The sequence below is a fragment of the Gopherus flavomarginatus genome, chromosome 3 (genome assembly GCF_025201925.1).
Source record: "Gopherus flavomarginatus isolate rGopFla2 chromosome 3, rGopFla2.mat.asm, whole genome shotgun sequence".
NCBI classification, from domain to species: domain Eukaryota; kingdom Metazoa; phylum Chordata; order Testudines; family Testudinidae; genus Gopherus; species Gopherus flavomarginatus.
Window position 1 is genome coordinate 254411563 of NC_066619.1, and position 19631 is coordinate 254431193.

Here is a 19631-nt window from a genome sequence, read left to right on the forward strand (position 1 = left end):
AGAAGACTGAGAGGGGACATGATAGCAGTTTTCAGGTATCTAAAAGGGTGTCCTAAGGAGGAGGGAGGCAACTTATTCATCTTAGCCTCTAATGACAGAACAAGAAGCAATGGGCTTAAACTGCAGCAAGGGAGATTTAGGTTGGACATTAGGAAAATGTTCCTAACTGTCAGAGTGGTTAAACACTGGAATAAATTGCCTAGGGTGGTTGTATCAGAGGTATAGCCATGTTAGTCTGGATCTGTAAAAGCAGCAAAGAATCCTGTGGCACCTTATAGACTAACAGACGTTTTGGAGCATGAGCTTTCGTGGGTGAATACGTGCATCTGACGAAGTGGGTATTCACCCACGAAAGCTCATGCTCCAAAACGTCTGTTAGTCTATAAGGTACCACTGCATTCTTTGCTGATTTTAGGGTGTTTGTGGCATCTCCATCTCTGGAGATATTTAAGAGTAGCTTAGATAAATGTCTATCAGGGATGGTCTAGACAGTATTTGGTCCTGCTGTGAGGGCAGGGGCCTGGGCTTGATGACCTCTCGAGGTCCCTTCCAGTCCTAGAGTCTATGAATTTGTGAATCTATATCCAATGTATACTGAAACAACAAGTATCCCACTTTAGCCAATTCTTTCACACAAAATCTTGATGTTGACCTCATACTTCTTGTATCAATTTATTGATACATCTGTTTCATAGTTTATTTTATTTAGTTATTTTGCTTCAGCCCTGCTGGAATTAACATTTTGTGACTAAGTTTGATGAAGTAAATGCCTTTTGGAGTGCATGATGAGCAGCATTGTAGATGAAGTGAAAATGACAAGGAATACTGGAAACTCTTTTTGTCTAACTTGTTTCTACACTTTCAAATTCTGGATAGATTTCGGAAAGGGGGTTGTCCTGATTCAGCCTTAACCAAAAATATGATGGTAGTTTTCTTCTTTGTGAGGAAGATTGGTGTACTACAGGGGGTTTCTCTCCAGGGACAGAGCAGAGAGCTGGAGAGGGAGAAACAGCATCGCTGAGGCTTGCTGGTTGTGTTGACTGTTCTGTATGGCGTGAGAGGTCTCAACATACTTTGAGAAGGTCTCTCTCTAACATTTAATCACCAATGAAAAATCAGTGAAGTAAATACGCTATGGGTAGACCATTATGTTTAGCAATGTGACAGGGTCAGGCTATATGGCTACAAGAGAGTGATCGAAGGTAGATTATATTATCTTCAAGTTAAGCAGGTCCCTTTTCCCTGAGTAAGATAACAGAGACTATTCCAGAACACTCAGGAACTTTCTAGAACTAATTAAGGCAGGCAGGCTAATTAGGACATCTGTAGCCAATTGGGAAGTTACTAGAATTAATTAAGGCTAATCAGGACACCTAGTATAAAAAGACTCTCACTCCAGTTAGTGAGGTTTGTGCGTAAGGAGCTGGGAGTGAGAGGACGTGCTGCTGGAGGACTGAGGAGTACAAGCGTTAACAGACATCAGGAGGAAGGTCCTGTGGTGAGGACAAAGAAGGTGTTGGGAGGAGGCCATGGGGAAGTAGCCTAGGGAATTGTAGCTGTCATGTAGCTGTTCCAGAAGGTACTCTAGACAGCTGTAGTCCGCAAGGCCCCCTTGGCTGGCACCCGGGGTAGAGGGCGGGCCTGGGTTCCCCCGTAAACCTCCCAACTCCTGATCCAACCCAGGAAGATCTCTGAGGTTGGCAAAATCTGCCAATAAGCGGAGGACCCACTAAGGTAGAGGAGGAACTTTGTCACAGCAACGATAACCTAACCAGTCATCTGAAGATAAGTAGTAGTTTGCATGACTGCTTGTTTCCTGAAACATGCCCTAGTCAATCCCGTATTTCCAAAAAATGAGTTTGGCTAACAGCAGCTACAGCAGTATTATCCGTACTTGCATTCCATGTTTCTATCAGTGTGAAGCATGCCTCTCTACCTGTCAGTGAGTAACATCAGCAGTGAAAAGTGTGACAAATGCTTTATATGTAATTTTTTCTATTAGTAGATTACAAGAAAGGTCCATCATGATCATCTAGTCTAACCTGCACATTGCAGGCCACAAACCTCACTCACCTCCTTCTGTAATAGACCCATAACCTCTGGGTGAGTTACTGAAGTCCTCAAATCAAATCATGATGTAAAGACTTCAAGTTACAGATAATCCACCATTTACGCTAGTTAAAACCTGCAAGCAACCCCTGCTCCATGCTGCACAGGAAGGTGAATCTGCCAATCTGAATTGGGGGAAAATTCCTTTCCAACCCCAAATATGGGAGGTGAGTTAGACCCTGAGCATGTGGGCAAGACCCAAAAGCTAGACACCTTGGAAAGAATTCTCTGTAGTAACTCAGAGTCCTCCCCATCTAGTGTCCCATGACTGGCCGCTGGAGATATTTGCAACTAGCAGCTGCAGATTGACTATGTGCCATAGTAGGCAGTTTCATGATACTATTCCCTCCATAAATTTATTAATCTCAGTCTGAAGCCAGTTAGCATTTTTTTTCTCCCTTTGAAGGCTGTTCCAGAATGTCACTCCTCTGGTGGTTAGAGACCTTCCTCTAGTTTCAAACCTAAACTTGTTGATGGCCAGTTTGTATCCCTTTGTTCTTGTGTAAACGTTGGCGTGTACTTAAATACCAGAAAGGGGGAGGAGTTTATCCTGGTATTTATCCCTCTGATCGTTTCATTCACACAGTTACTCCTTTATTTACCCTAATAACAGGGTTTAGGATGATATAATGTAACAAGACATCTGTTTCCTACCACAGTACACAACTTTAGAAGATTCAACTGTAATACAGTCTGGCTCTTTAAACCTCAATATGTGGGGTCATGGTGTCAGCATAATTTGTAATTGACTATTATACTTTGTCATCAATAACTATGTCAGCTTTAACCAGCAACAACAAAATATTGATGTTAAATACAGTAACTTTTAAAACCTTTCACCATGTATTTTGTGTAGTTATTTCTTCTAACATTCTTCCAGTCTACTCATAGTAAAGAATCACACATTTAATTTCATACATCAGACTACTTTAGTATGTCTTAAGATCATTTTAAAAACAATATCAGATGCAAAAAAAATTAAAAAATCGTCACTCTAATCTTAAAAAAAAAAAGAACCTAACCTTTATATTTTATCACTGCAAACTGCCATAGAAATTCAAGCAGTTCATAAATTTCAATAAGCATTTCAAGTTCTTCTCATGCAAAACACATTCTTTTCATAGACTCTTCACCATTGTTAAAATTGAAATTTCATGTAACTTTCACTTTTGTGGAACTACCATGCCAATGTAATACTGGAACTTTTCAGTTACCTATGTGTAAACTGGTCAAATGACTCTATAGGACAAAATTATGAGAAGCAATTTCTCAACACTTTAAATGACTGCTTCTTGAAACAGTTAGTTCTAGAGTACGAGGAAAGACTCAGTGTAGGGGGGAAGGGATAGCTCAGTGGTTTGAGCATTGGCCTGCTAAACCCAGGGTTGTGAGTTCAGTCCTTGAGGGGGCCACTTAGGGATCTGGAACAAAATCAATACTTAGTCTTGCTAGTGAAGGTATGGGCCTGGATTCAGTGACCTTTCAGGGTCCCTTCCAGTTCTAAGAGATAGGTATATGTCCATATATTATATATACTCTTAAGTAAGATGCAGGAGTTAATTCAAGAAGTAGCTAGCTGAAACAAAGTAATGATAACTACAATATAATTAAAGTTCTAGGGGGGAAGAAAAGTACAAAAAATGAACATAATGACATCGTATTACAGATTATTTGAGACACCCCTGGCATAGACTGCATATGTTCAATATGATGTGTGCTTGGGCTCGCTCCCCTCTGAATGGAAGGATGACACCTCCTTGGTAGGGCTGGAGTTAGGCAATAGCTATAACAAACATATGCCTAGATCAGTTGCTCACAGAGTCATACAATGTCAGAATCTAAGCTTTCATTTTGAAAACACTTCTTTCTAGCTTTGATGTTTGCAAAGAAAAGTTTGAAAATACAAACCAAGGGTAACCAACATAGTAACATTTGTCTGGGCCTGGAGATCGTATCCAACATAGAAAGAAGCAGCCCCAGGTAAACCAAGGAGGGAAGTTGCCCCAGGTTGACTATCAGAGCAGACTGAGATCTGAAATTGGTCCTAGTTCAGTTGCATATGAACGGGAATTTATATTACAATTAGCCATAGAGCTGATTTAAAAAAAAAATGAGGGGAGCTGTTGGAGACATGCCAGTCATTTTAATTTTGCAGGTGTAGGAAAAAGAATGACTTTTCAGTTATTTAAAATGTTGAATACTTTTGCAAAAAATTCATTTTTGAAGTTTAAAATCTTTTCTTCCTACCCTGCCCCTTTCTCATATTTCCATTGAAAAGTTGAGCAAGAAAGAAGAAACAAAAAGACACTCCCCTCTCTCCCCTGAGTTTATTTGCAGAAATTTTCAGTTGAAAATGTTAGAGCTATTTTTCTTAGGAAAAAATCCTTTAACATTTTTTGACCAGTTCTGTTGGTTCTTTGTCGGTTCCTCCAGGTCTGAGGTGAAGAATACTGAGAGACAGGTCTGTAGAAGATGACATTTACGCTAACCGTGCATTTCTTATTTAGTAATTAAAGGAGAGGCTTTCATGGACCTCCCATTCACAAAGTTGGTATAACTATGCAAACCCAAGAACTATGATTGTTTGAACAATAATGTTAGCTTTTCCATTTCTAACCATCTTCAGAGATATTTGAACAGGGTTAACTTGCAATTTGCAGAATTAATTGGCCAAAAAGTAATTATAATGAGTACACAGCGTGCATGAATACCTTAAAGAGACAGCTGAGCACAAGACGTCTTTTCAGAACTGTCTCAGTATTAGAAGAATAATGTCCCTATGATTTTGAATAATGATTTCATGAAGTGATAAGCGTGTATGTTGTAATTCAGTAGCATAACTTAAGCAGGCGGGAGAGAGTTCTCCTTTACTTAATTACTGCAGCCCCTGTGAGCGATGGTAACTACATTTGTGGGAGAACCTCTCCCACCGACATACACTGACTAAAGTGACTGTGCGGACAGTGCTAACTTGTGTCACTTGGAGGTGGCTTATTCACACCCTTGAGCAACATAACTTATACCTACTTAAGCTGTAGTGTGTAAACAGCCTAAGAGGATGTCTACACTATGCAATTAGGTCAATTTTCTAGAAGTAGATTCTTAGAAATTGATTTTATACAGTCGATTGCATATGTCTCCACTAAGTGCATTAAGTTGGAGTGTGTCCTCACTACTGTGGCTAGTATCGACTTATGGAGAGGTACAGTTCTCTCAGTCTCCGCTGCCCATTGGAATTCTGGGTTAAACTCCTAATGCCTGATGGGGCAAAAATGTTGTTGCGGGTGGTTTTGGGTACGTGTTGTCAGTGTCCCCTCCCTTCATGAAAGCAACGGCAGACAATTGTTCTGTGCCTTTTTACCTGGGTTATCTGTGCAGACGCCATACCACGGCAAGCATGGAGCCCGCTCAGCTCACCGTCACCGCTGCCATTGTGGGCAAGTCTACTGTGAGGGCTGCTGTGATCCAAGTAGCCAATGCAATCATTGACGTTCTGTTATCAAGGGTAGTGACTCTGGGAAATGTGCCGCCCTTTTTAGATTTTAGATGCATCATATTCCTGTCCTTTGTCACTGTTGAAGTCTTGCAGCCGTACATTCCAGTCCAGTCAGCGCTGTAACACTCCATAGCACTTCTGTGGTTGACGCATGTAAGAGCTCCGGGCTTTTGCTCTTTTTCTTTGGCCAAGGTACCTTACCTACCTACCAGGCCCTCCGAGCATTTGACACAGAAGCCCCTGCAGCAGCTGGCATTGCTACGCAGCAGCAGTGTCTTGCCTTTGCAGCAGATGGTGCAGTAGGAGTGGTACCTGTCCTCGTCATATATGTAGAAGAGCTCCAGGAATCGATCCTGGCAAGTCTGGGAAAGGCCCCCCTCAAACAACAGGTGGAATGTGTCTGGGTTTTTTCTTCTGCATGATAAACAACTATCTTCAAAGCTCCTGTTGTAGTTTGTGACTTCGGAAACCGTCTGCTCTCTGCTTTGGTCGTCGTCCACCCACTCCTTGCTGTTGTTGCAGAAGTTAGTCTTTAGACGCTTGGCTCTGGGTTCTGGGAAGGTCTTCGCTGGCCGGCTCCTAGCAATCTCCAGGGCATGGTGTACGGCTCATTGATTGGAGACCAGCTTATTAAATGTGGAGTGGTTGAAATGCTGCCTAAAAGCCATCAGACCCACCAGCTTGTCTGCTGAAACCTTGGAGAACTTCCCATCCCCAAACCATTGCACCCAGTGCATTCCGGAGATTGCCTGACGTTTGGATGTGCCTCTGTAGGAGACAATGATTGCAGGCCACTAGGAGAAGCGCTTGATCTTCGCCCCCCACGAGCTCCCCAATTCCAAAATCTTACCTATCTTGGTATTCCACCACTTCCCGTGCAACTCTACTCTCCTGCTCCCCAGCGACGAGCTCGGGGGATCTGTTTTGGTCCTGGGTGCTGCTGGCAGACATGGTACTGCTGCTCTGGGAGGACTCCTTGGAATCTTCCTCAGTGAGGTCGATCATGGGCGCTTGGACAGACATGGCCATCCTCCTCTTGGAGTACCGAATGGGAGCCGGACACTTCAGCTCGTTCTCTTTCTTAAGTTTCATCTCATGGAGATTCAGTCCTGCCTGGAATATCATGCGAGCTGGAGGCTTCTGCCTCAGGCTCCTCTCCCGGCCAGCAGCACCGTGCAGTTGCACCTGCCCCTGGCTCCCATGGCTCGTGAAGCCTGGACAGTAGTAAGGAGCAGTTCAACTATAGGTTGGGCAAGTGGAGAATGGTGGTAGAATGTGCCTTTGGATGTTTAAAAGCTCGCTGGCGCTGTTTGCTGACTAGGTCAGACCTCAGCGCAACCAGCATTCCCATTGTTATTGCTGCGTGCTGCGTGCTCCATAATATCTGTGAGAGTGAGGGGGAGACGTTTATGGAGGGGTGGGAGGTTGAGGCAAATCGCCTGGCATTTGATTTTGAGCAGCTAACACTAGAGCAATTAGAAGAGCACAGCAAGGCGCACTGCGCATCAGAGAGGCTTTGAAAAACAGTTTCATGACTGGCTAGGCTTCGGTGTGACAGTTGTGTGTGTGTTTCTCCTTGATGCAAATCCACCTCCCTTGTTGATTTTAATTCCCTGTAAGCCAACCACCCTCCCCCCCCTTTGTTATAAAGTAACTATTGTTTTGAAACCATGCATTCTTTCTTTATTTTAAAAAAAAATGAGATAGTGGACAAGGTGGGGTGGGGAAGGAGGGAAGGATGAGGCCACGTTGCTTATTGTAGCCACACTACAAATCAAACAGTTTGAGTTGTAGCCTTCTGTTGCTTGGGTCATCCTCTGCAGTGGAGTGGCTGGTTGCCCAGAGCCTCCCCGACGCATTCTTGGACGTCTGGGTGAGGAGGCTGTGGAACATGGGAAGGAGGGTAGGCGGTTATACAGTGGATGCAGCAGGGATCTGCGCTCTTGTGGGCTTTCCTGCAGCTCCAACAGACGCTTCATCATGTCCATTTGCTCCCTCATTAGCCTCAGCATCATGTCCTGCCTCCGTTCTTCCCGCTTTCTTGATTCTTTCCTGGCCTCTGCCATTGAATGCCTCCATGCATTAAGCTATGCCCTATCAGCTCAGGAGGACTGCATCAGCTTGGAAAACGTCATCACGAGTGTGGTTTTTTGTTTTGTTTTTTAGAGGATGGGGGAAGCGTAGAGACATTCTACACTCATGATTCTGGGGGGACTGCATGGTCAGCTGTGCTGCTGAGTTCCATGCTGACCAAACAGGAAATGAAATTCGATAGTTCCCGGGGCTTTTCCTGTGTACCTGGCTAGTGAATGTTAATTCAAAGCGTTGTCCAGAGCGGTCACAATGGAGCACTCTGGGATAGCTTCCGGAGGCTAATACCGTCAATTTGCATCTGCACTACCGCAGATTCGACCCAGCAAGGTCGATTTTAGTGCTACTCCCCTCGGGGAGAAGAACAGAAATCAATTTTAAGAGCCCTTTAAGTCGATGGAATGGGGTTGGTTGTGTGGACGCAGTCATTTTTTAAATAGACCTAACGCAGCTAAATTCGACCTAACCCTGTAGTATAGACCAGGCTAAAGACTCCCTCTTGCCACTCCAACACAGTGTTGGAAACTCCTCCTCTATTTCCAGCAGTAGACTTGAACAACCTCTTCTGTTTCCTCATGTCAGTTGCCTCCTGACACATCATATTTTCTTCCATTGTAGTCCTATGTGATTGATATTTCCAGATGCCTAAGGTAAACTGGTGAATCTTGAAAATATTTTGATTTGTTTCATCTTTAATTTTAAAACATTTTTGTGTGAGACTAGGAAGAATTCTTGGGAGAGCTTTCTCCCCTTTCCCCTCAAATAGTGCACTATTATATAATTTTAGCTATAATTCAAAAAGAGGAAACAAGCTTTGCATTAGTCTAGAAAAGTTCATAGTTGCTACATTTGTAGAAATTCATAGTATTAGAATGCATATTGTAATTATATAATTCTGAAGATCAAAGTTGAGAACCTTATATTTTGAAGCTCACATTTTTGTCATAGAGGAGCCTACCTCTCAATGAAAGGAAACTACTTTTTCATTTGTGGTCAAGCTATGAAGTTAATCGTCTCACCTTTAAGATTCCTTGTAGTTATTTTTAAATCTGATAAGGTTGTTGGGGCATGGCTTAATAGGCTGATTCAGTACAGATGGCAATTGCCTTGTCTTAGGTTGATCTTCTAATTCTGTTGAACGGCACTATAGATAAAGGAAAAAATATTTCTACCCGGTAAATTGTAACAATTTTTAATTGCTACATATGTTTAAAAAGTATTTGCCTAGTTGGGGCTTTTGTGTTGGTTGGTTGATTTATATTGAGGTAAAGAGTTTTGTTCACCATTTTAAATGTTTCTTTTGTTTTCAGGTTTTGAAAGTATTTTAGAAGGGCTTTATGGACCAAGGCTACGAAGAGACCTCAGTTTATTTGAAGGTAAATGACCCTGTATTTAGTGCACTGGGTTTTATTTGCTAGCTTTTCTTTTAATTAGAAAATTTATTTTTAAGCATTCTTAGAAGTCTGAGAAGGAAATCTGAAACTGTGAAACTTCACTGTGTTTTATCTAGTGCATTTTTTCATCTTAGCCTCCTTCTCATCCTCATACTTTCTGTACATATACAGAATTAGTAGCTGGAACTTGTTAGTAGTGAAGTGCCTGGATTAACTAGGCATCCCTAAGTATCTGGCACAGGAAAGATTTTCTTTTCTGGAATACTGTATCCCTTATTAACTTTCTTTTTGTGAGCAACTTTCAGAAAGGAAGGAAAACAGCTTAGTTCTCTGACACTGTTGCTATCAGAATTAATTAGGAATTAGGTGGTTCTCAACAGCTATTGATTTTGCATAATCACTTACTCAAGAGGCTAAGCAAATTTTTATAATACAGTCATCTTCTAGCATCCATGTAACCTCGTCTTTTTCCAGGTTTGCAGAGTTATGCTGGAATAACTGTAAACAGTTAATTATTTTTTTTTAATTCAAGTTGATAGGAAAATGTACCTTGTAGTGTGATGTTAGTAAATGATGGTGCCATGTTAATGGTTTCTTACTAAAACAGCACAGGGGACGCCTACATGAACTTGCCTGAATTTTTAAAAAGAAAGGACACTGTCAAGTCCATTTTCATAATTTATTGAAAAAAACTTTTTTTATTACTCAAAATCTTTTCCCTTGCCTTACCTTTCATTGCCTCACAATTTGTTACTGACAGTGTCAGAAGTGTTAAGTTATTGGCAATGTGTGAGATAGATGTAGTGTGTGGCATGGTATAAAAGCTTCATTGGAATGAATTCAAAGGTGGCAAATCCATGATTAAGTTATGTAAATCATTTTGGTAGTAAAATCTTTTACAGTGTTCCATCATTTTATATCTTTTGCATTTGTGTCTCACTTTTTTATTCAGGGAAATTTAAAAAAAAAAAATTGTTAGAATTTTTGTTGATACAGTTTTTTGTGTTTCCACCATCTGTAAAGCCAGGTGTGCCATCAAAGAGATTATAAAATGTTTATGTAATATTTACATGTTCCTAAAAAATAACTTTTCCAGAATAATGTTACAGTTTTAGGTCTGATACAATACTAACTGATTACTGTGTACTGTGGTGGAAACAAATACACTTCATCATTTGGAAAGGGAAGGGAGAATTCCTGGCTTTCTAATGGTATAAAGCACTCCTTTTCTAGACAAAACTACTAGTGGGCACAAGAGACTGGATTTTAAACCTATTAGTGATCCAAGATTTGAATATTCCTTGGGCACTGGAATTTTTAAATTTGGAGCATAGAAGGAAGAAAAACCTTTTTATAGTTTGTTTGTAAGTTGATTGAAAGCAGTTCAGAAGCATGGAATGTTAGTAGTATTGGGATAATGGGTAGAATACAGATGATGCAGGTAAAGGAACATGATGATCTACATGACAGATCTCACTGCTATATAATTGGTGCATTTATGTATATGAGATATATTAATGGGGAAGTTGGTAGTGACCCCTCTATTTAGCTTGTCTAACACTTTCCATTAAAAAAAAATGTGTAATCTTTTCTTTGAAAAGGTCTTGTATCTCCCTTGTTTGCAATAGGCATTTGATATTTGACATTGAGAATTCCCTGGGACTGCAGAAGTGCCTTTTCTGTGTCCCATGAAATTCCACTCAGATTTGGCTGAGATACATATTATTAAATTGCCATTTTCTGTCATTATTTTGGCAGGATGCCTGAATCACTGTTCTGAACCCCTGGGCTATATGCTTGACACCCCTTCTGGGTTCATGCCACATCTGCTACTGTGGCAGCACACTAAACCAAGGAACTGCCAGATCAGCTGTAGTAAGGGAAAGGGAAGGAGTCAGACTGGGATGCCCTCTGACTATATATTTTTAAAAAAATTGTTTATTGGTATTGTAGTGACATCCAAGAGGTTTGCCAAGAGCTCCCTTTAACTCCAAGTTCTACATAGATGAACACATTAGCGGTCATCTTATGCTTGCTTGAGGTACTCAGTTCACATCCATTGCTTCACTGGTCAGAGTCTTTCCGACTGTCCTTTAGCAATGGAACTCCTGGTTACAACTGACTAGTTCCACGTCGTAGCTTTGAATGACATTGCATTTTGTCATATTTGCCTCTTCTCCTGGGGCTCAATTCAGCAAGGTACTTTAACTCATGCTTAAATACCTTGCTGAATTGGTGTCTTAGCTCTTTGTATTAGAGGGACAAGGTGGGTGAGGTAATATCTTTTATTGGACCAACTTAAACAGTCTCTTTCCATCTTGTATTTTGCTATGATAGCCTAAGCAAGTTTCTCAGGCCTGACGAAGAGCTCTTTGTAAGCTCAAAAGCTTGTCTCTCTCACCAACAGTAGCTGGTCCAGTAAAATATATTACCACAGCCACCTTGTCTGTGATATTCTGGGACCAACATGGCTTCAACTCTTCTTTCTTCTATTGTTAGTTTTATGTTTAGAATCAATAAATTCATTCTTTTGAGTAATATCAAAGCACTGATGCTTGGAGGAGTTTGAGGCTTCTTGAATCAATTGAGTCCCTCAGACTTCATGTTCCTTCACTCACCAACTGTTGAACATATCAGTGTCTGACTATATCAGTAGTCAGCTTCATTACTCTTTACATGGTCCTGCTGGATCTTTCTTTATTTTAATTAACAAGCTTTTCTTGCCTTTTTTTCCCCAATCCATTAGAGAGCCTCTTGGCCCCAAACTCCAGCAGCATAACTTTTGCTAAACAAATCAGTTGGTTCACTTGATGCTGTATCAGGTATTTGTCTTTTTTTGCTTTGCTATCTTCTTTTGCAGATAGAGGAGAAACTGTGGAGGGGAAAACACTTTTTCCTCCTTTAGGTATTTAAAAAAAAATCTTGGATTTTTCTGAGGAAGGCGGTGATGGATGTCTGTTTTGGGTTTTTTTTGGGGGGGCGGGGTGTTATTTTGTGTCATTCTGGAGTATTTGCAAGAACATAACACTTGAAAGCTTTGTGATACTAGAAATACTATGCTTTACTTTCATCCACCAAATGGAAACTTAACTGTTTTAAAAAGTTAAAAGGGAAGTGATGAGAACATCAATCTTCTTGCTATGCCTATTAGAAAACAGTAACAATGCTATAGGACAGGGGTCGGCAACCTTTCAGAAGTGGTGTGCCGAATCTTCATTTATTCACTCTAATTTAAAGTTTTGCGTGCCAGTAATACATTTTAATCTTTTTAGAAGGTCTCTTTCTATAAATCTATAATACACCTCTACCTTACTATAACGCAGTCCTTGGGAGCCAAAAAATCTTACTGCGTTATAGGTGAAACCGCATTATATTGAACTTGCTTTGATCCACTAGAGTGTGCAGCCTTGCCCCCTTGGAGCACTGCTTTACCATGTTATATCCGAATTCGTGTTTTATCAGGTCACGTTATATCGAGGTAGAGGTGTATATAACTAGACTATTGTTATATGTAAAGTAAATAAGGTTTCAGAATGTTTAAGAAGCTTCATTTAAGATTAAATCAAAATGCAGAGCCCTCCAGACCGGTGGCCAGGACCCGGGCAGTGTGAATGCCTCTGAAAATCAGCTTGCATGCCGTCTTCAGCACCCGTGCCATAGGTTGCCTCTCCCTGCTATAGGAAGTGGATTGGGATGGAGTAATTGATTAATTGAGATGGGGGGGTACATGTTTTGTGGGTGGAAAACTTCATGGGACTTGATTTGTGATAACCTAGAAAGTTCTGCAAAGTAGGCATTGTCTGAAATCTATATGTAATAAAACGGTAAGTCGTGTATCTCTCTATGCCAACCGTCCTAGACCATTGCACATCAGATGCAACTCAATTAATCGCCCCCCTTAGTCTCATCTGATTTGCATGCAACAGTTTCATTGGTTGTAATGAGTCAGAGATGTGAAGGAGACTGCACAGATTGTGACAGTTGGGCCAAGTAATCCGTCATTCTTCTTTGAGGGATCATCTCTATTGTATTCCACTGAGGGTTATGTGCACGTGCCCAGAGCCAGAGCTTTTGAAAGTAGTCCACACTTGTACCCTTGTATTGCCTTGTTTCACCCGAGGCAATAAAGGGCAAGGTGGGACAGACCACCAGTGTCCTCAGTTCCTTCTCACCACCTCATGGTCTGATTCAGAGCTTCTGTTGCCATCTCGTCCTTAATGTGCATTTTCAACAAATTTTAGAAAAATTGATTCTATCCTTATTCATAGTTAGGATTTTATTGTTCTTTATAGGTAATTTCTAGTTTCATAGTAGTTGATAGGGCTAAGGACATGGGATGCCACTTTGGTGGTTTTCCTGCCAACCAGTCTTTCCCCTCCGCCATTACTTGGGCCTGGGTAGTGAATTATGCTGAAGACACTAGGATTCAAAATCTGTGCTTCCTGCGTTTGCTTGTTTTCCATCTGCGACCAGTACCAGTGCTGTTTCTACTGTTTGGAGGAACCCCACGTCACATTCAGGTGCAATATCTGCCTCTCCTTCCCTGCCCATGTGTGGGAAAGCCAAGTTCTTCGCCTCAAAAAGCACTTAATGGAAGCTGACAAGGGATTGAAATCGGATCCTAGCCGGGGAACCCGCACTGTACGTTGGTCTGAGCAACCTGAGATTGCACCTCCTACTGTACAACTTCTGTCTGGCTCTGCTGGTACCAGTGCTATGGATTCCGCACCATGGCCTACCCACGAGTCTCAGAAGCATGACAGTAAGTCTTCCTCCAAATCCAAGAAAGACGTTGCACTGTCCACAAAATCCAGCCCCAGAGGAACGACTCATTCCAGGGCTCACAAGAGCAACAAAAGGCTGAACCACTCACCAGATCCGTTGACACTGATCTCAGACACTTATGCTCTGCCCGCTTCAGCTCTGCTGGCATCCCAAGAAATGTCTTTTCCGAGACTAATGCCTTTACTTGTTCTGTTCCCATCAACAAACCACATACCACTGACTCTGGGGAGACTCGGAGGTATCCCTGGCCCCCACAAGCTATTTGCTTTAGAGAGACTGAGGTCTCTGCGTGCTTCGCTGTACTTATCTGCTGCCTACGCTCTGATGCACCCTGTTCTAATGGCTCCATCAGCACTGCCATTTGCGGAGGTCTGATTCCTCCAATTCTGAGGATACGAACATTCACCTGCCTGCCACTCCCATTCCGGAAGCATGACTACTGAAGGGTTCTGACGGCACCCTGCAGTTCCCCACTTCGTAGGTAGGGCAAAAGTGGTACCCGGCTCCTTGGGCGCAGGGGCCACAACAGCAGGATCAACTGAGTTGGCCATATTGGAGCTCATGGCTTCAGTATTCGCCTTCAGAGCAGTCCTGTTCATTTTGGGAGAACTCCTCGACTTCGCCCACACAACCTTTGTCCGAGAGAGATTCAGAAATGGAGTTAGACAATGCACCGATTAGCCTGGCTCTGATGGTACCGGTAGATCTGGAGAGACTCCTGTCATTGTCTCCAGACCCTGCCATGTCATTGACTTCTTCCTCCCCACCAGATGACTACTGACCGTTTCAAGAGCTGCTGTGGAGTATAGCCACTGCTCTTGGAATCCCACTAGAAGAGGTGCAGGACAATCAGCGTCAGTTACTAGACATTCTGCACACATCAGTACCAGCAAGGGTGGCTCTACAGATCAATGAGGCCATTCTTCAACTGGCACGCACCATGTGGCATACCCTAGCCATATGCGTACTGACTCTGAAAGGGCTGAGAAAAGATATTATGTCCCCCCTAAGAGGTCAGAATTTTTGTTTTCACATCATCCACCTAATTTCTTGGTGATACAGGCTTCATTGGAGTGGACCAAACAACACCTATGCTGCACCCTGGCACACAGGGAAGGTAAGAGACTGGACCTTATGGGTTGAAAGATCTTCTCCTTGGCTGGACTGCAGTTCCAGATTTCTGACTACTTGGCACTGATGGTCATGTATGACTTAGAGTCATAGAATCTCAGGATTGGAAGGGTTCTCAGGAGGTCATCTAGTCCAAATCCCTGCTCAAAGCAGGATCAATCCCCAGAAAAAATTTTGCCCCAGATCCCTAAATGGCCCCCTCAACGATTGAACTCACAACCCTGGGTTTAGCAGGCCAATGCTCAAACCACTGATATATCCCCTTCCCTATGGCTGGATGAAAGAATTTGCAGGCAGGTTACCCAGCAGGATGTAATTGTTTCCAGGCAATTTTACAGGAAGGCAAGCTGGTCTCCAGGTCCATACTTCAGGCTGCAGTTGATTCAGTGGACATGTCCTCATGTGTATTAGCAATGGGAATTGTCATGAGGAGGGAATCCTGGTTACATTCTACATGTTTCCCTAGAGAGGTGCAGAACACAATCTAAGACCTTCTTGTTGAGTCACACCTCTTGAACAAGAAAACTGACGACCCATTACACTCACTAAAAACTCTAGAGCCACCTTACAATTCTTGGGCATTTATACACCGGCACCAAAGAAAATTTTTTATCACCTACCACCACGCCAAAGGTATAGATCACCACATTTCTACTGCCTAGGAGCCTCTTCAGAGTGCTTTCTGGTACGCAGAATCAGTCCGCCTGTTCTGGCAACACAGACCTATGCACAACACACTCAGTTGTCATGAAAATGGTATTTCTGAGTGCGACTAGAGAGCCGTCAACCATTCCATATACCAATGGTCCTACCATCCACCTCTTTTGTGGGTTATCTTAAACTCTTTCAACCAGCGTGGAGAACTATAACAGTCAAGTGCGTCTTGGACATCATTTGTTTTGGAGAGGCTGTGTTTGACAATGCCTCCTTCGCAGCTTCCTCTCAGCCACCCCCCAGAGATCACTCTCATGAGAGTATTCTTGCTCCAGAGGTGGACTTCTTCCTTCAGAGAGGAGCAGTGGAACCAGTCTCTTCAGTCTTTCAGGACACGGGGGTTCTATTCCAACTACTTCCTGCTACCCAAGAAGAAGGGGTGATGGAGACCAGTTTTGGATTTCCGACTCCTCAACCTCTGGATTTGCAAGTCAGAATTCCATAAGGTCATGCTTGCAGCCATCATTCCTTTGCTAGAAAAAGGCTCATGGTTTACGGCATAGATATGCAAGATGCCTACTTCCATATTGACATACACCCCTGCCCACTGAAGATTCCCGAGGTTCAAGGTGGGACCTTGAATTCCAGTACAGGGTTCTCCCATTTGAACTTAGAACCACTCCATGAGTCTTCACAAAGGTTTTCTTTGTGGTAACAGCTCACCTCCAATGTTAGGAAAATCTTGATCTTCCTCTTTGGACCGTGGTCAGTCATCCAGGTAAGGGAAGACAAGCTTGACATTCCAGTTTCTTCTACTCCTTTCCTCTAGGAGTGAGCATTAGTGTCAAAAAATCAACTTTTTCACCCTACTTGGTCCTTGGAATTCATAGACGCTTGCATTGACGTGGCCTCCACATGAGCTTATCTGCTACGGGATTGATTTCAGAACCTACTGGACCAAATCTTTTGGTTTTGGCCAGGGCCTGCTTTTCCCTCCTTGGGCACATGGCAGTGTGCACGTATGTTACGCCTTTTGTCCACTTGCCCCTTCCCTGTCTACAGCAATGGCTACAAAAGACCTATTCTGTTATACACCAATCCATGGACACTATACTCAACATCTCAGTGGAAGTCATCTCCTCACTTTGGTGGTGGCCAGACCCACTACAAGTATGCTCCAGGTTTCCCTTTCTCCCATCTTCGCCAAGTGACAATAATGATACATATCACTTGCATCGTGGGGTGCTCACATGGAAGATCACATGACACAAGACACCTGGACCACACGAGAGGTCAGGATGCACATAAGCAAAGTATGCCACGTGTTCTTACCAGCTATCCACTATCGCCACATTCTCATCATACAAGGGCACATCTGCACACTGCCAAATGATACTACTTTCAAAAGCTCCAGCTCCAGGTGCATAACACACGCACATAACCCTCAATGGAATGCAAATTGGACCACCCATCTTGAAGAACCTCCAGTTACAGGTAAGGAACCTTCCCTTCTTCAAATGTTGATTTGCCACCTGTACAGCACAATGCAGTATCCCCAAGTACAACTATCCATAAAACAATCCAAACAACACACGAAGTAATCTCAAACACACAAAGCCCCTCATCTCAGCACACAGTTGTCCACCCATACTCCTAGTTTACATTAAATCATAAACATGAGCAGCAAAACCGCTAGTTGTCCTATAGAAAGCTGGCTAGTCCATCTTATTTTTTTTTAGTCAACTCAAGCTTGGAAATTTAATACTATTTCTCATTCTAACTGTTGTAAATGTGGAAACTGCTGATTGATACTGCAAGTGTGTTTTATGCATTTATTTGACTCGGCATGCCTAAAGTTGAAAGAAGTGTTAAAAAAACAAGCGGTTGAATGGGCTATGTAATAAAAATGAATACATTTCATAATGTAACAGGTAAACATTAAGAACTGTTTAGTAGCAAGATAGAAAATCTTCATGCTTATCTCAGACAGTACAGAAAATCACTGTCTTTGGATTCATGAAGATCACATTTGTAATTGAGTGGCACTGTCTTTTGAACTGGGAGTGAGACAGTTTTGATGCCATTATGTTCATCAAAACATAGCTGTGAGGATAAAGATTTACATATACTATTCCAGGCTTTCCTGCAAGTCTTCACGATCATGTTCCGTTCATATTTCAGCACCCAAAGTTTAATGGTGATTGTGCCATAAAATCAATTCAAACAGTTTATTTTGATAATGTTGGAAACCTTTTATGCTATCATCATTGACTTTAACAACAAGAAGTCCGGTGGCACCTTAAAGACTAACAGATTTATTTGGGCATAAACTTTCGTGGGTAAAAAACCTCACTTCTTCTTCAGATGCATGGAGTGAAAATTACAGATGCAGGCATTATATAATGACACATGAAGAAAAGGGAGTTACCTCACAAATGGAGAACCAGTGTTGACAGGGCCAATTTGATCAGGGTGGATGTAGTCCACTCCCAATAATAGATGAGGAGGTGTCAATTCCAGGAGAGGCAAAGCTGCTTTTGTAATGAGCCAGCTACTCCCAGTCCCTATTCAAGCCCAAATTAATGGTGTTAAATTTGCAAATGACTTTTAGTTCTGCTGTTTCTCTTTGAAGTCTGTTTGTGAAGTTTTTTTGATTCAAGTATAGCTACTTTTAAATCTGTTATAGAATGTCCAGGGACATTGAAATGTTCTCCTACTAACTTCTGTATATTACCATTCCTGATCTCCGATTTGCGTCCATTTATTCTTGTACATAGGGACTGTCTGGTTTGGCCAATGTACATGGCAGAGGGGCATTGCTGGCACATGATGACATATATAACATTAGTAGACATACAGGTGAATGAGCCCTTGATGGTGTCGCTGATGTGGTTGGGTCCTCTGATGGTGTTGCTAGAGTAGATACAGGGACAGAGTAGGCAACGAGGTTTTTCTACAGGGATTGGTTTCTGGGTTAGTGTTGTCTATGATCTACAACCTATCCTGGAAAATGATCTCTCACTCTTACAGACCTTGGGAGGCAGGCCAGTCCTCGCTTACAGACAGCCCCCCAACCTGAAGCAAATACTCACCAGCAGCTACACACCACACCACATCTTTGTGAATACAGACTAACAAGGCGACCCCCTGATACTTGATATCATTGACTTTAGTGTACCATAAAACGAATAAAGAAATACTTGAAACACTTCATTTTGGATATATGTTCTTCTAGGCAGATTTAAACTTTCAAGTCAACTGCCAGATGCTGCAAGCAAATAGGAAATTTCAAGGAAGTATTAAAGAATTCATGTTGATATTAATGCAGAATGGTTTATCAAATCTAAGAAAATCCGAAGAGGGAAAATGCTTTTCTACTTAAAATCTATGCCTGAAAAAAAAAAAATTCCACAAATATTGCACTTAAGTTAAAACCCTGTTAGCCTGGAAGACAATGTATTGTTCAGAGTTGAGATGAAATTGGGCATTAAGACGCTATCAGCACAACCTGTAATACACTCCTCTCTTAGAAAACATGACAGTGAATATTCCACCTTCCTTGGGTGAAACAGCTGTGTCATCATCCTCATACTGCCCTTTCTATCTCAAAGATGATTAACAGAAAATACTTTCTGTTTGGGGGACCCATCAGCTATTTTTCTGATCCTCATAGTCTGGATATAATTGCCTTTCTGTAGTAAGGTAGGCTGATCAAAATTATAGTAGTTTTCTGGGACAATGACTTGAGACACTGGGATACATTTAGATGCTGAGTTACTCCTGGGGGCATTCTGTGCCTGCGCGCCCCCCCGCCCCAAAAAAAAAATCTGCAGAGAATATTTTAAAATTCTGTAAATTTTATTTGTCAAAATAACACTACATAATCATGCCAGTTTCAGTCATTTTGGTAATTTACTTCAAAATACCTGTCAGCAAGTATGTCTGTAACAATACAGATACACACACAAATT

General features: G+C 42.1%; 1 protein-coding gene across 14 annotated transcripts in view; it reads left to right on the forward strand.

Moving 5' to 3' along the window:
* LCORL (ligand dependent nuclear receptor corepressor like) overlaps positions 1-19631 on the forward strand; it is a 201461-nt gene that overhangs the window by 66831 nt on the left and 114999 nt on the right. For all 14 annotated transcript variants that reach the window (XM_050947276.1, XM_050947272.1, XM_050947273.1 and 11 more), the window contains one exon: positions 9007-9072. In XM_050947276.1, the coding sequence (XP_050803233.1) occupies positions 9007-9072 (66 nt within the window). The remainder of the gene's footprint in view (positions 1-9006; positions 9073-19631) is intronic.